The following is a 16876-nucleotide window of genomic DNA, read 5'->3' as shown; positions in this document are numbered from 1 at the left end:
GTGCTCTCAGCAGCAGTACTTGCATTGTTACTAGGCAACGCAGCAGGTTGACTCACATTGTGCTGCACAGAGGTGCTCCTAAATGTAAATGATTATTGATTTATGAGTGAATGGATAGGTGGCTTATTTTTGGCATATTGATTTTTATTTTTTTTATTTTTTTTGGCCCAGCAGAGGGTCTCCTTGGCCTGGCAGAAGTGCAACTCAAATATATAAATAAATAAAAAATAAAATTATAAATAAATAGTATGTTGGCTCTAATGCTATTGTACTGTTCTTAGATACACCTTGTGGTCCCCTTGGACACATCATCAGTGATGTAATCTGGGATCCCGGGGGGTTTCTGGTCTTTCAACAATCAGACCCCCTCCCCCAGGCGACCCAGCCGGGGTTGATCAGGCCCCAGCTTGTGACCAGGTAGCGCTACCCTACCTGCCACACCTCTCCCCTCTTGATCCACAGCCACCTCGACGCCACTTCTGCTGCGTCTGTGGCCAACTTGATGGCCCTTCGCTGGGTAGCCCCTGTGATGCCCTGCATCTTGTAGGCCCTGCAGAGGGATTGGCCCACAAATCCTCGGCATCCCACTTCAATGGGTTGGCATCTCACCCGCCAACCGTTGCTCCGGCATTCCTCCAATAGCCCAGCATACTTTGCCCTCTTTCTTTCATGGGCCTCCTCCATTCTGTCCTCCCAAGGCACCATGGGCTCCAAGAGAATAACCTGCTTGGATGCTGCTGAAGTCAGGACGATGTCTGGCCTTAGTGCTGTCTTGGTGACCCCTTCTGGGAACTTCAGCTGCTTCCCCAGATCAACTTTCAGCTCCCAATCACGCGCCGTTGCCAACAGGCCAGGGGAGGTGTTTTGGGTAAACGCTGCAGGCTTCTCCCCAGCTCTCACGAAAGTGATGGTTCTCTTTACTGGGCCAAGGCTCTTGCTGTGGCTAATCCCACCACAGATGGTGTCCACTATGGCCTTGAGGACCTGGTCATGTCGCCAGTGGTAGTGCCCTTCGCCCAGGGTTTTCGGACAGCAGCTGAGGATGTGCTCGAAGGATCCTCTCTTCTGGCAGAGGGGGCAAGCTGGTGTCTCCACTTCCCCCAGGTAAGGAGGTTAGATGGGCTCGGCAGCAAGTCGTAGACCGTCTGAATCAAGAATTTTATCCTGTGGGGTTCAGCCTTCCACAGCTCAGTCCATGTGACCTTGTCCATGTGATCTTGTCCAGGCTCCCTGCTGCCGCATTCCCACCATCTGGCTGACCCGCTTCTCCTCTGCTCCTGCTCGCACCTCCTCAAGGATCAGCAGCCTCCTCTCTTTCTCCTGTGCCTTGTCGTAGCGAGGTGTTCTACCACTACCTAGGCCAGCTATCCCCTGTGCCACTGTGCCCACTAGCACCCTTTGCCGAAGCCTTGCCTCTGCCATGCCCACAGCTTCGGCAGCTTTCCACTTCCGTCCTGTCCTGACTTCGATCCCAGCCAGGGCGACCTTTGGGTCACTGGACTCCTGGTATTGAAGCAGCTCCCTGGCTCGAGTGACCATGAACTCCCCGCTCAGGCTGCTGATAGGGAGCTTCAGCTTGTTGTTCTGCCCGTACAGAGTAATGCTGCTCAGGCTTCGCGGCAGTTCTAGCCACCTGCAGAGGAACCTGCTGACCCTTATCTCAAAGCCTTCCACTGCTGAGGTAGGGACCTCGTAGACCAAGAGGGGCCAGAGGATCCGAGGGAGAATACCGTGCTGGTAAGTCCAAGCCTTGAATTTGCCAGGGAGGCCAGACTTGTCCACTGCAGCTAGCCATGTCTCCAGCTCTCGGTTGGTTGCTTGTAAGGACACTGAGTCCCCCAGGCTGCAATTGAACACCTTTCCCAGGCTTTTCACAGGTTCCTCAGTGAGTGATGGAATCTTGGTCATGCCAAGTGAGAAGCAGAACTTGCCAGTCACCTTACCCTTGTTCAGCACGAGAGACCTTGACTTGGCTGGTTTGAAGCTCATGCGGGCTCAGGAGATCACCTCTTCGAGACCACTCAGGATCCACCTGCAACCTGGGACAGATGTAGTTGTCACCGTTAGGTCGTCCATGAAAGCTCGGATGGGTGGCTGTCGGACTCTGGACTTGGTGAGGGGCCCCCTGCACTGACCTTCTGCAGACTTCACGAGCATGTTCATGGCGAGTGCAAAGAGGGTGACCGGGATCGTACATCCGGTGATCTTCAGGGCATTCAATCGTTCGCAACTGGATAGGACAGCTCTAGTCAGACTAGAGCTGTCCTATCTAGTCTGATGCGCATGAACTGATGAAGCCTGCTGGGATGAGAGGCGAAATGTCTTCCAAGACAAACTGACAAAGTCCAGTCGTAAACGATTGAATGCCCTGAAGCTTACAATGACCTGGATGAATGAGAATATTCACAGGCATACATCCGGTGATAATTCCCTTTCCCAGCCTGTGCCAGTCGGAGGTTGTTGCTCCGGAGGAGACCTTCAGGCTGAAGTTGGCATAGTAGTCCAGGATGAGGTCTTTGAACTTCTTCGGAATGTGATGTCGGTTCAGTGCCTCTTCGACCAACTTGTGGGGTATGGATCCGTAGGCGTTCATAAGGTCCAGCCACAACACAGCCAGGTCTCCCTTGCCCTCCCTGGCTTCCCTGATGAGCTGGCTGACCGCACCCGTGTGTTCTAAACATCCAGAGACCTTCGGGATCCCTCCTTTCTGGACCAAGAGTTTTTCAGGAGGTAGTCTGTCAGTTGCTTGGCAACGAGGCTGAAGAAGAGCTTCCCTTCAACACTCAGCAGTGAGGTGGTTCGGAACTGATCAATGTTCTGGGACCTCTCCTCCTTTGGGATCCACACCCCCTCTGCCTGTCTCCACTGGTCTGCTACCTTGCCCCTCCTCCAGATCACCTTTAGGATCCTCCAGAGCCTGTGGACTAGCCTGGGGCAGTTCTTGTATACCTTGTAAGGCACTCTGCTGGGCCCTGGGACAGAGCTTGCTCTTGCCCTCTTGACTTCCTCCTGGATCTCCTTCCACCCGGGCTCCTTCCCGTCAAACTCCAACGCTGGTAACGGAGGGTCAATCAGGGCCCTAAAGGGGCCTAGGTCTTGCTCCCCGCTTTCATCGCTGTAGGTCTCCCTTAGGTGGTGGTTGACCTCGGCTTTGGAGCAGGCAAGTTGACCACTGCGCTTCTGCCCTAGCAGCTGCTTTGTGAACCCAAACAGATTCGCTAGAAAGGCAGCTCGCTTCCTGGACCTCTCCTTCCTCCTCCTCCTGTGCCACTCGGCCCTCCTCAGGGTCATCAGCCTCTTGTGGATTACACTATGTAGCTCCGTAAGAGGTCCCCTCTCTTCTTCCCTTGCCACCTTGAACTGCCGCCTCAAGCTCTTCAGCTCCTGCCTGAGCTGATGGATTTTGCTAGCTCTGTTGTTCATGGTGTAGGGGAGCTTTGCTCTTCGCTTGTCCTCTAGACAGAACCCCCTGCAGCTAGGCTGATGATGATCATGGTCATCATCTTGAGGCGTCTATCAGCTTCCCCTTTGACAATTGCTTCCCGGATGGTATCGGCGTCTTCAACGAACTGAAGCCACTCCTTCTTCTTGCTAGCTTGGGGCCACTTCACCCGACGACGTTCTGACGTTCTATGTGCATGTGCATCTGGTGCTTGAGTCACCTGGAGGCTCTGAGCACTGTGGGGTGATTCTGGGCCAGGCTCCTCCTGCATCCACCTTCTGCACACACTTCATCTTGGCCTGGTGGATCCGCAGGCCATGTTGGTTCTTGCATATTTTGCCACATACACATTCTATCATCGTTGTCGAGATTCCTGACCCATCCTTGGGTCCATCCAGTGGGATTCTCTTCTTGGCTTTTTACCTATTTTGTTACATTACAACCTGTAATTTAAGTGTTTTTTTAATCTGAATGTTATCTCCTGGATCTGCTAAAAATAGTCAAAGTTGGTGAAGTGAAATGAGAAATACGTATATAAAAAAGAATTTTAAAACATAAAAAAATGAAAATTGGCATGTGCATATGTATTCACCCCCTTTGCTATGAAGCCCCTAAACTGTTCTGGTGCAACTAATTACCTTCAGAAGTCACATAATTAGTGAAATGAAGTCCACCTGTGTACAATCTAAAGGTCACATTATCTGTCAGTATAAACACACCTTTTCTGAAAGGTCCCAGAGACTGCAACACCACTAAGCAAGAGGCATCACACCATGAAGACCAAGGAGCTCTCCAAACAAGTCAGGGACAAAGTCATTGAGTTGTTGAAAGTTGTTAATGATGATCCTCTGGAGCACTATCAAATCCATCATCTTCAAATGGAAAGAACATGGTACCAGAACAAACCTGCCAGGAGAGGGCCGCCCACCAAAACTCACAGACCAGGCAAGGAGGGCGTTAATCAGATAGGCAGCACAGAGACCAAAGGTAACCCTGAAGGAGTTGCAGAGTTCTACAGCAGAGAGTGGAGTATCTGTCCATAGGATCACAATAAGCCGTACACTCTATAGAGCTGGGCTTTATGGGAGAGTGGCCAGAAAAAAAGCCATTACTTAGTGTTAAAAATAAGGAGGCTCGTTTAAGTTTGCCAAAAGCCATTGGGCGACTCCCCAAATGTATGGAGGAAGGTGCTCTGGTCAGAGACTAAAATTTAACTTTTCGCCACCACGAAAAATGCTGTGTCTGGCGCAAACTCAACACATCCCATCACCCCCAGAACACCATCCCCACAGTGAAACATGGTGGTAGCTGCATCGTGCTGTGGGGATGTTTTTCAGCAGCAGGGACTGGGAAGCTGGTCCGAGTTGAGGGAAAGATGGATGGTGCTAAATACATGGATATTCTTGACCAAAACCTGTTTCAGTCTGCCTGTGGATTGAGACTGGGATGGAGGTTCACCTTCCAGCAGGACAATGACCTGAAGCATACTGCTAAAGCAACACTCGAAATGTGTTGGAATGGCCTAGTCAAAGTGCAGACCTCAATCCAATTGAGAATCTGTGGTCAGACTTGAAAATTGCTATTGCTGTTCAAGTGAAAACCATCCAACATAAAGGAGCTGGAGCAGTTTCGCCTAGAGGAATGGGCAAATAACCCAGTGGCAAGATGTGGCAAGCTCATAGAGACTTATCCAAAGCCATTTGCAGCTGTAATTGCTGCCAAAGGTGGCTCCACAAAGTCTGACTTAAGGGGGGTGAATAGTTGTGCATGGTAAAGTTTTCTGTTATTTTGTCCTATTTGTTGTTTCCTTCACAATAAAAGAAAATCACATCTTCAAAGTTGAAGGCTTTTTCTGTAAATGAAATGATGCAAACCCTCAAACAATCCATTTTAATTCCATGTTGTGAGCATGAAAAATCCCAAGAGGGATGTATACTTTTGCAAACCACTCTACAGTCTGCATGGATCTCTTGCTGGTTGATGGCGAAAAACTCACTATTTTACTGTTCCTAACTTTCCCTAAATAGTTTTGGAAAGGCTTGGTGTTGGCCGAATGAGACAAAACCTTCAAAAGCCTTTAAGAGAAACTACGATAATAGAAAATTTATAAAACATAATGATGTTCTGAGGTACTTCTAAGTGCTTTAAAAAGGTAATTGACTGGCTTGAGGTTCTAGAAATGGTTCTCATTCAAGAGACTATTTCAGTTCCTTGTGACTGATAGGAGTCCCAGGCATCCTCTTACAGGATAGTTTCCACTGTGGGAGTCTTTGAGATCACATGTGAGTCATTGACCCACCCAACCATCACATGTGTAATTTGAGTCACATGAGTCATGGTATAAATGGGTGATAAACTACCTGTGGAGGGATCTCAGGACTGCACTATAAGTTGCTGATCAGTGGCGTCATAGACTGCCTCCTACGTCTTGTAATGGTTGTTTCAGTTTGACATGGACGACATCATTCACTCCTCTTTCCAACCATTGGGGTGGCCAAAATATGTGCATTATTGTCCTCAAATGAGATGCACTTAAAATGTAGGTGGACTGCGTAGTCTTGACCTGAAATGTTGGCCTTCCTGTTGGTTAGTTAAACTGCATTAGCAAGGTCTCTCCCATACAAACATTTCAAAGCAGATTGGGGTTTCAAGATACGCTGGTCAAGCTCTTTTGAAGAAGCACAAACGAGCAGCGTTGAGGATTGTAGACGCGGTGATCAGCCAAGGATGAAAAACACATCAAGCTCATTTCCCTTCGAAATTGGAAGATGTTCAGCTGTGCCATCAGCTAAGAACTGGCAGAAACCAACGGGACCCAGGTACACCCATCTACCGTCCGGAGAAGTCTGGCCAGAAGTGGCCTTCATGGAAGAGTTGTAGCCAAAAAAGCCATACCTCCAACATGGAAACAAGGACATGCAACTCAACTATGCATGAAAGCATAGGAACTTTCGTGCAGAAAAATGGCAGCAGGTGCTCTGGACTGATGAGTCAAAATTTTAAATATCTGGATGGAGCAGAAGGCAGTTTGTTCGTCGAAGGGCTGGGAACCGGTACAATAATGAGTGTCTGCAGGCAACACTGAAGCATGGTGGAGGTTCCTTGCAAGTTTGGGGCTGCATTTCTGTAAATGGAGTTTGTGACTTGGTCAGGATTAATGGTGTCCTCAATGCTGAGAGATACAGGCAGATATTTTTCCATCATGCAATACCTTCAGAGAGGCATATGATTGGCCCCAAATTTATTCTGCAGCAAGACGACCCAAACACACAGCCAATGTCATTAAGAACTATCTTTCGTGTAAAGACAAACAAGAAGTCCTGGAAGTGATAGTATGGCCGCCACAGAGCCCTGATCTCAACATCATCGAGTCTGTTTGGGATTACGTGAAGAGACAGAAGGATTTGAGGAAGCCTACATCCACAGAAAGTTTTTGGAACAACATACCAGCCAAGTTCTGTCAAAAACTGTGTGCAAGTGTACCTAGAAGAATTGATGCTGCTTTGAAGGCAATGGGTGGTCACACCAAATATGTGACCTGCCACGAGAAAACCAGCAACAAGTTGGCCCGGCACAAGTTGTGTAAACAAAGAAAAATCTTTTAAATTAGTGATTTTCATTTTTTGCAGAATATGTAAGCTGAAATCATGAAGAAGCCACTCCATGTTTCAAATAACAGTATGGGGGGGCCTTAAAACCATAAACTTTGGGTTGTTTTAGAGGAAATTTTCTGTCCTAGTTGGGGGTGTGGCGAGTCAACAGTAAATTAGCATACTGGCTTTCTTTGGCTATTCACGTGCTTCTGTTCTTTTTTCGGCCAATCAGCTGTGCTACTTACGCAGCCTCTGGTTATGCTGACGCCAGTCTCACTTCTAATTCTGAACCCGAACTAGAATATGAAACTGAAGAAATCACCGAGAGCGACTGCATTACACTGGAAAACATCCCTAATCTACAGTTGACCTTAGCTGAAGATGAAGACGATTAACAATACGACGAAGAGTAGTAGGAGTAATGATGGCGGGGTGTGCGGATGCAGTGGCTAGCGGCGAATCCACACAAGCCAGCTATACCATCTATTGTACTCGTCAATGTACGCTCCTTGGACAACAAACTGGACTATACAACTTCTGAGATTGACCCAGTACATGCTAATGAGCAGACAGAGCCGTGGCGGCGGGGTCTGTGTTTATATCAGGGATGCTTGGTGTCAAGACGCTGTGGTGATTTGTAGACACTGTTCAACCCTCGTGGAGTTTATGATCATCAAGTGTCGGCCTCTGTTAATGTCCTGTACATATAGCAGCATTAACAATAAAGCTGACTTGACTTCAGCTCATTCAGCAACAGACTGATCCATCCCACTGCACCACAGAGTGACAGAAGGGGCTTTTTGTAACAAAAGAATTTCCATTTCCATTTGATAACCATTGTTCAGACTACTAGAATAGTTTCTGTCCTGCGGGCTAACAGATACCAGGTGTCACTGATAGCTAGAGCAGTAGGGGGTTGGACTTATGTAAATGAGATGCAATGAGCAGCACTGTGTTACCCCCCTTAGGTGAGAATCTTTCAGGCTGGATTTCTCACTAAACTAGTTTGAGGATTTCCATGTGTTAGACATCGTTGGAAAGCTTAGAAACTTCACTTTCAGAATCTGTAAATAACTCAAGATGCCCCCTGGGAGACTTTTTGCTGGTTTTCTCGTGGCTGGTCGCATATTGATTTGATTTAAATTTCTCTTCTGTTCATTCACTGCATTTTGGTAATTGATGAAAATAAATTATTAACACTCATAGTGCCTTAGTATTCTTAGTTTACAGCATTTGTTCATACCTGCCAAAAAGTACTCTATGTCTAACATTAAGTATACTACACTTCTGCTGCATTCTTTTATCTCAGGTTAACATTAAGTAACTGCCTGTTAAAAATGGTTGTGTTTTCCTTGACATCAGTTTTTTGTTTGTATGCAAGTGTGATGAAGTATGGTACAATATGGTTATTTTAAATTTGTGTTTTAAATTTAATTTGCAGAACAATTACTGTATGGTGATTAAAAACTGTTACCGTGATATAAAATTACTTATACCATGATATTTGATTTTGGCCATCTCACCCCTAGATTTCATCATAGTTTTTGTCATATAAATTAGTTTTTATTCAGTTACTGTTTCGTTTTCATCAGTGAAAAATTGTTGTTGATGCAGAAATTGTGGATGGAATAAGTATTTTCTGGATCTGGGTTCATGCTGTGAAATATACTTTGCAGAATTGGCTTGCTGAGCAACCAGTTTAATGCAGTAATATTTATTTAAAATTCATTTGAGTAAATTATTTTCGTTTCAGCACCCTTAAAATTTCATTCATGTCATTATCTCTTAGATGAATTCTCACAGTATCTGGGAGAACAGTATGGGTTTTGGGCCGGTCAGTGTCACCCCTGGACTGGTTACACACATGGAGGTGAGGGATACTCGCTCATCTGCTTCTCCAGAACACTGGACATTTATGTGTAGTTTTGACAGCTGCCATATATGTTCATGGCAACATGTAGGGCCGTATCCAGGGAATATCTTATAAAAATGCACAGGACATAACTAAAACACAGGTTCAAACATGACCCTAATAGGACATTTGGCTAATTTAAATGATTACCTTTGCTTTAACACTGTTTGTCTTCTCTGTTAGTCATTGCTGCACTGTGTTAATGATGTGATGGCTCTGCATTGCTAAATAATTGCAAAGTGGTGACCATCTACATCGATGTATCTGTATTTGTAAGGTGATGAGAATGTACAAAACAGAAGCAATCAAACCGCACTGGGTACAGATTACTGCAACACAGTTTTCAAACTTTATCATAGTGCATACAATTAAACAAAATACCCATTTGACCCTGTTCAAATCTGGTTTGTTTTAATTTGTATTCTAAGTAGTTCATGGCCTAGATACAAATAATAAACAACATCTGCATTTAAAATTACATTACTCCTACTTTTCTCTTGTCTGAAATATGTTGTCCATTGCAAAGTGCACCCACTGGATATACACAAGAAGATATTTCTCCACATTTTACTGTGTATTGTGTTTTACTGTATACATACTGTAGGTGTTGAAAAAGCTTTGCCAAGCCATTAATTTGGGGCTTCTGTTTTTTGGGGGTTTTTTTTGTATTAGTTCATTTACTGTCTTCTCCCTCTCAGGAGAGTCCACTAATGTCTATAATCAAGGAAGTGGGCCTTCCTAAACGGCCTACTCAGGGTAGGAATGATGAAGGACAGGATTTGTCAGAGAGGGTCCCACCTCCACGCTCTTCTTCCCCTGTGATTGGCTCCCCTCCTGTGAGGGCAGTACCCATTGGGACCCCGCCAAAACAGCCAATGAGCCATGCCCTGAATCATCAGGTGAATAGCAAACAACTGTACTTCTCAATCTACACTTTCCTCACTGATCTTTTTTGTCACTCTGAATCATATCCTTAGTAAGAGAATATCCAGAAATGTGATTTCATGGATTACAGCGTTGGTAACAGAAAATCCTGAACTGTGATTTGGTGGATGACATTGTTGGTGTATGTTCTATTTATTCACAATGGCAAATGCGCTGTTCTGTGGCTTATGATTGGCAAGGATTACTTTTGTCGTTGTCGTGATACATTCCTAAATACCACTTTAACAAACCATTAATGTTCCTCGGGTAAGGAGGATCATTTCATTTCATGAATAGTTACATAGCTGGATTATTTGGAAGTCAGAGCACCAAATTGGTAGGTAAAGTAAGAGTTAAATGATTTCTTTTCCTTCCTCTCTGCCTTTCTTGTAGCATGGACAAAGAGCTGGTTTTGTTGCATTATATAGAGAAATAAGGAGAAAACGGGTCAGATATGACATCAGTGCCACTTGTGACCCTGGCAATAAAATCATCTATTCTACCAATGATGATAGATGGTAAAACATCCTATTGGTGGCAATTAATCAGTCAACCTCTAATTTCTACGGTATTTGTCTTTGTAGAGGTCAAAAGTTTTCAAATACTTTTGATTGTATGCCTACCATAGTATTTCTTTTGATGCCACCACTCAGAAGTTTTCACAAGGTGTCTTAACAGGTATAACATAATATTTACAGCAGTAATACTGTTTTTTTTAGAGTCATGAAGTTATATGGTATTTTGTTGCGGATATCAGTTAACCTAATAGTTTTGTCTCTGTTAACCCCATCCTTTATATATGTGTGTGTCTGTAAATTTGTGTATGTGTAGATCCACCATCCCATGGCGGTTCATGTGAGAGCCCCGGTCCAACACAGATACCCTCCTCCTTTCCCTGAGCGTCTGTCACCAAACACCCTCCTCAATATAGCTGTGAGTTTTTCCTTCCCTCCATTCCCTCTCTTGGTTTTATTGCTTTAAATGCACATTAAGTCAAAGAACATCCTGGGGTTACTTTTAATTTTAATGGAGTACACAAGTCAACAATGAATAGCTTAAATGTTGGGTCTGCAAACTAGGGGTCCACCAACATGTGTTTTTCAGGACTGATAACAATTTCTAGTATTCAAGGAGACAGAACCAATATTTGGAACCGATGCGTACATTTGCTGGTGGTAGCTTAATAATTGCTGTTCAGACAAGACAGTGATATTGATCTCGCCTAACTCTCAGTAAGAAAGCAAGTAAATGTATTTCCCCAAACCTTTCCTTTGATTGAATAGAGATGAGAGAGACAAACCCTTCGTTTTTCGTTAGTCCGTGGATATGACATTTGTTTTGTATTTTCCTTTTGGGTTTTTTTTTGGGGGGGGGCTTTTTTTTGTTTTTTGCTAAATAAAGAACTCCCCACTGTGTCGAGGTCCATTCCCTCCCGGAGTTGGTCCAGTCCTGTCTCAGATTCAACGGGCCCAGCTGCTTAACTCTCAGGTTGATACCACGCACACACACACACACACACACACACACACACACACACACACACACGCACTAGGGATGACGAGATTCACCGAATCATATCGGTGATCCGATACAAACATTTGCGATGCGTCTGCACCCGTAGATTCAAGGTACATCGGATATAATTTACGGGTGAATTTACGGTGCATCTCTTCTAGCCTGTCTGCATCAGTAAATTCTGTGGTTAAATCAATTATTTCATGTTCTAGTACTATTCCCTGCCCTGTCGTGTTTTCTGAGGCAACCTGAATGCACCATCGCTCCTCCTTCACTGTTGCAAGGGTTGTTCACAACATGGAGGGAAACGAGAACGACGTTAGCAGCGAGGAGATATTCAGTGCGCCGAAAAAGGCACACAAATCAAACGTGTGGCAATATTTCGGATTTTTCAAGCGAGAAGGTACAGATGCAGCAGCCTCGAATATCCCCTCCCAGCCAGAGGCCATCCAGCTCCCAGCTGGCTCCCAGCCGGCTGCCAGCCAGCTACCAGTCCCCCCCCCGCCTCTTGGGGGTGTGCCCAGAATCCACTATAAACACGCCTCTTCATTCAATTGCAGGGTGTCACCAGGAGATGGCGTGTCCCTCACAGGAACACATCTCAGGGGCAAAGATTTTTACTCCACTACATTCATCTGCTTTAGTAGGCTTATTTGTAGTTAGGCAGTCACAGTTACTCAACTATTTTACGTTGATTATTTAAATCAACTTAGAAAAATATTTCTCGCACAAAGTCTTAAAAAAGTCTTAAATGTGTGTTTCCATCAGCCTGTTTTAATGCATATTTTTATAATAATTCCTAAGTTTTTCTCTTACTGTATGAATTTTTTTGTGATTGTTGCGATCAAAAAAAACAAACTCATGTAAAAAAGTTGTATAATCACTTCCTATATGATAATAAGCATACTTCACATTACAGAAACAGTCAAAAAGATTCAGTTCTCATCTTAAAAAAAAAAAAGTTTTAACTTGAGAATGAGAAGCATCAGCTCAAAGTTACGAAATCATGTGGCGGAGATTGGGCGCAGTTGGTAGAGCGTCCGCCCCATGTATGAAGTTCTCTGCAACGGCTACGGGTTCAATTCCCGCTTTCAGTCCTTTGCTGCATGTCATCTTCCCTCTCCTGAACCACTTTTATGGCTGCTCCGCAGCTGTCCTATACACTAAAGGCCAAAAAGCCCAAAACATAACTTTGGAAAAAAAAAAGTTACAAAATCATTCCTTAGTCATAAAAGTGATGTAGCTTTACAAAACAGCCTGTGACTCCAAGAATAAACAGGCTCCATCTGTTTACATAGAGTTTGCTTTTGATAATTATCAACAAAAATGATGACTTAATTTTACTTTACATGCGCTGGAACAGAGACAGAGCTGCAGGAGCAGAGCGCGTCATCTGGAGATTCCAGGGCTCGCCTATGTTTTCCGCAACAGGCACGCGGCTCTCGCAAAAATAGACTAGGAAGCGGCCAGTAGACAGTCACATTAGTATTGGTTGAATATGCGCTAATTTTTGCGATCGCAAGATTTCCTGGTCGGACTGATAATATACATTTTGATGCATGAGGCAGGTGGGAAAGTTGGCTTATCCATAAATGTAATTAAGTGTAATGGAAACATTTAGTGAAGTCTATAAAGTAGCCAGCGACACAATATTAATATCTGTGGCACAAATTGATTTTTAATTACTGGAGGTACGCGCTCCCCTCAGCCCTCCACCTATTTTACTGGCCATAGCGAGTCTGTGGGACAGTGGGGGCTGGGAGCCTGTTTGGCTTTACTAGTCGCCTTTATATTTATTTATTTACGTGCATAACGTGCTGTCTGCCACCAGCTTTGTGTGGAAATACTTCAAAATATGAAACAATGAAACAATTGGATTTATACTTTATCCAAAATCGGGGTGAAATATTGCATGCCACGGATTAGATAGATACAGAAATCATCATCTGAGAAATACTCATGATACTGATTTCACTGGCCGTTTTCATGTGTGTGTGTTAACTGATTGGTCAATAAAAACAAGTAGATTGGCCCATCTACATCGGCCCATTGGCCCTTTATGCCCCACAACATTGTTTTTTTTCATTGATCTGATTGGCCCATTAGGATTATTCATGATTGAATGTAGGTGTCCGTGCGGGGGATGAGGCTCGCTGGCTGCGGAGGGAGAGTTGATGTTGTAGTAAGAACCTGTCTGCCTGGTTTAACATGATGAAGTCATATTTTCCCGCGACTAGAACTTTTTTTTAAATAGTTACCGTTTATATTCATCGCGTGAACAGTCTGAAAAAAGAGACAGAGACACAGAGAGGAGGACACAGTCAGTCACACAGACAGAGTGATGAAAAAGATCAGTGATAATTAACTATAGTATATTAAGCCTATGATGTTGAACATCGCAGTGCGCAGTGCGAGCCATCTGCTGCGCTCCGCAGCCGCCTGTGAAGGCGAACGAAATCTGGAACCTTTCAGCTCAATGACATGACTTTGAAAGCACCAAGTGACTTGTTTTAACGAATTTCGTTAAATTAAAATATGTAGAACTGTAAAATATCACTTCCATGAGGCTGTTCAGTCAGACATTAACAGATCACAGGCTGAAATTGGCATTTCATCCTCCCGTCCCTCCCTCTTCAGCGCACTGTAAATGATTTCTGTCCAGTAATATACTGTACACACACATACAGGACTCTGCGTATTGCTGGTTGCCGCATCAAATAGTGACCCGCAAATCTAAAATGCGCTACAAACAGGAAACCCACCAACTGAAAAGCAGAGTGGCTCCGCGAATCAGGCAGAATATTAAACATTTAACTGTTTAGCAGTTCAGAATGCTAGAAAAACGCGACGCACAACTTCTGTTATTCATGATTAATTTTCTGGGCACGAATCACTCGGCACGCGGAGATGCGCTGGGGGCCTCTCCAAAGGTGGGGAGAGATGTGGAGGAAAAGGCAGGATGGGCAGATGAGCAGATCCAAGAAGTTTGTGAACGAGCACTACAATAATGTGGATGATTAAGCATAATTATATTTAAAAAACTGCACAGGGTGCTCTACTAGACAAGCAGTTTTTTTTTCAGCAAAGCTGACACAGTAACCAATTATAATGCTCCTCCTGGTGGACTGATCGAGCGAGTGCAGGTAGTTTCCGCAAATGGAGCTTAGGGGCGTTACGAGTTGGCCCCGCGCTGATGACGTCATCGTGGGGGATCTCATTACAGTCACGAACCCGCCTACTGCAGAGCAGGGACTGGTCACGGGCCCGCCAGGGCCCCAGCACGAGATTAGGGGAAATTCGAGGCCGCTACATCTGTAAACTGGACAAAACGCACGCAATCTGCAAATCTGGACAAAACGCACGCAATCTGCAAACATTGCGATATTTGCACTATGCATGTTGTTAATACTGTGCTTTCTGTGAAGTTTTATACGTTTTGTAAAATTGTAGAGACAGAGAACATAATTCGGAGTAAGGATTGCTTATTTTAAATAAAATTTAATGCTGTCTATACATACTTTTTTAAAAATAGGATTTATTGGTTTGCTTAGTAAAAACAAACCAAAAATATTACATGCATCTCTCAAATTGATAGAGTAAAGCAGAGTTGTGCTATAAGAAATCTGATATGGGCACACTCTCATACCACAACTAACTGTATCAAACTGGATCACATCATATGGGACCGAATCTCTTTGTAAGCAAGTCATACTGTTATCAAATCATTTTTGAATCGCATCATATCGTAAACAGGAGCGAATCGCATCGCATCACACTGACAGAGGCTTCAGTGTATCGTTAATGTATCCTATTGGTGGTATCATAGTTGAGCCTTAGAGATGTGGTTACTTTTGAAGTAATGGTATATACAAGACAAAATTAATTGCATGAGAAAAATGATATTAAAGATAGCAAAACAAAACAATTCCAAATCTAAAGAGGTATTTTTTGACTTCAGTATTGGTGGAATGACTACACTGGCATTTTGAGAAATGAGATTGTTTGCTGTGACGTGAGACATCTTCAACAATCAAACAGGAGAAAACAACTCCATCAAAAATGGAAAAAGAACAAAAACAAATAAACAAAGTACAATTGGTAACTTATTAGCTAGCTGGGTTTGTTCAGACCAACATCATTATGCAAATCAGGCAAACCCACAAGAGGGCAGAACTTTACGGATGAAGAAGTTTCTTCTCAGAGGAGAAGTACTGACAAAGCTGCACCAATATTTAAGTACTTCACTCGTAGATCACATGAATGTGTCTCTCACACTGTGTCCTTGTATTTGTCTCTTTCTCGCAAGGTGGCTGGTTTTCCCCGTGGCGGTCCAGCACCTCCTTTGCTACCAGGTGGTGGTGGTTTTAGGCCCTTCTTCGGGGGCCCGCCTCCTCCACATGGTCACCGAATGGGCCCACCAACCCCTCATGGCCACTCAAACCACACACCACCCATCCGGCACAACACAACCCACCTCCACCCCCAACACCGCCGCATGCTCACCCAACGCATGCAGAACCGTGGGGGGTAAGTGTGTGTGTGTGTGTGTGTGTGTGTGTGTGTGTGTGTGTGTGTGTGTGTGTGTGTGTGTGTGTGTGTGTGTGTGTGTGTGTGTGTGTGTGTGTGTGTGTGTGTGTGTGTGTGTGTGTGTGGTGGGGGATTGGGGGGGTACAGTACATATGAACAATAATAGAGCTGCAATGTCACACAGTGTGGACCGTGGCAGGACTGGAGGGGACCGGCGTAGCAGGGACCCTTACAGTAACCTGATGACTCAGAAAGAGAAGGAATGGGTAACCAAAATCCAGATGATGCAGCTGCAAAGTACTGACCCGTACCTGGATGACTACTACTATCAGGTTGGTTTTTGATCTGGTAACCCTGTAAGCTGCATTTATGTAGAGGGCTCAAAATATCTGCCCTTGAAATGGTTGGCTTTTGTTGTTTAGGTGTTAATGTTCTTTGTTGTCCTCAATAAGTTCAGAGTTCTATATAATCTCAATGAGCCAAGTATAGGTAAATTATTTTTTATTAATTGTTTGGTCTGTAAAATGTCAGAAGATTGTGAAAAATGTTTTCCTTGAGGCTGAGGATGTCTTCAAATTATTGGCATATATCAAAATTACAATCATATAGAATTTGTATACACTGTAGAGTTGGGCGGTATTCGAATTTTGATACTGTCAAACTTTCCCCATATTTTCCCGGGGTATACGGTATTACCCTGACTAATTAAAAATCATTTTGCAGGGCAGCGTGACATGCGTGCAGTTCAGATAGTCAATGCTCACGCTAAGAAGCACTAGTCCTAACTTGTAGCATACCAGAATGATGAGGAGAAACTCAGTTAGAATCTTCTACCAAGCATTGTCACCCAAACAAAACATAATTCACACCCCATGAAATTATGTGCTCATGTAACGAAAACAGAAAATTGCGCACGTCAAAAGTACGGCATCTGCTGATTTCACCACTTCACGCAAACCTCAA

The 16876-nt window shown here is 44.3% G+C and overlaps 1 protein-coding gene across 1 annotated transcript in view; it reads left to right on the top strand.

The window, feature by feature from the left end:
* Nucleotides 1–16876, top strand: part of patl1 (PAT1 homolog 1, processing body mRNA decay factor) — a 43912-nt gene that overhangs the window by 20688 nt on the left and 6348 nt on the right. The window contains exons 6-11 of the mRNA XM_070979183.1: nucleotides 8825–8905; nucleotides 9646–9846; nucleotides 10703–10804; nucleotides 11273–11359; nucleotides 15693–15913; nucleotides 16098–16245. Of these exons, the coding sequence (XP_070835284.1) occupies nucleotides 8825–8905; nucleotides 9646–9846; nucleotides 10703–10804; nucleotides 11273–11359; nucleotides 15693–15913; nucleotides 16098–16245 (840 nt within the window). The remainder of the gene's footprint in view (nucleotides 1–8824; nucleotides 8906–9645; nucleotides 9847–10702; nucleotides 10805–11272; nucleotides 11360–15692; nucleotides 15914–16097; nucleotides 16246–16876) is intronic.

This window comes from Chaetodon trifascialis, chromosome 2 (assembly GCF_039877785.1).
Source record: "Chaetodon trifascialis isolate fChaTrf1 chromosome 2, fChaTrf1.hap1, whole genome shotgun sequence".
Classification (NCBI taxonomy): domain Eukaryota; kingdom Metazoa; phylum Chordata; class Actinopteri; order Chaetodontiformes; family Chaetodontidae; genus Chaetodon; species Chaetodon trifascialis.
The sequence above is the reverse complement of the archived record's forward strand: the minus strand, read 5'-3'. Positions and strand labels throughout refer to the sequence as shown.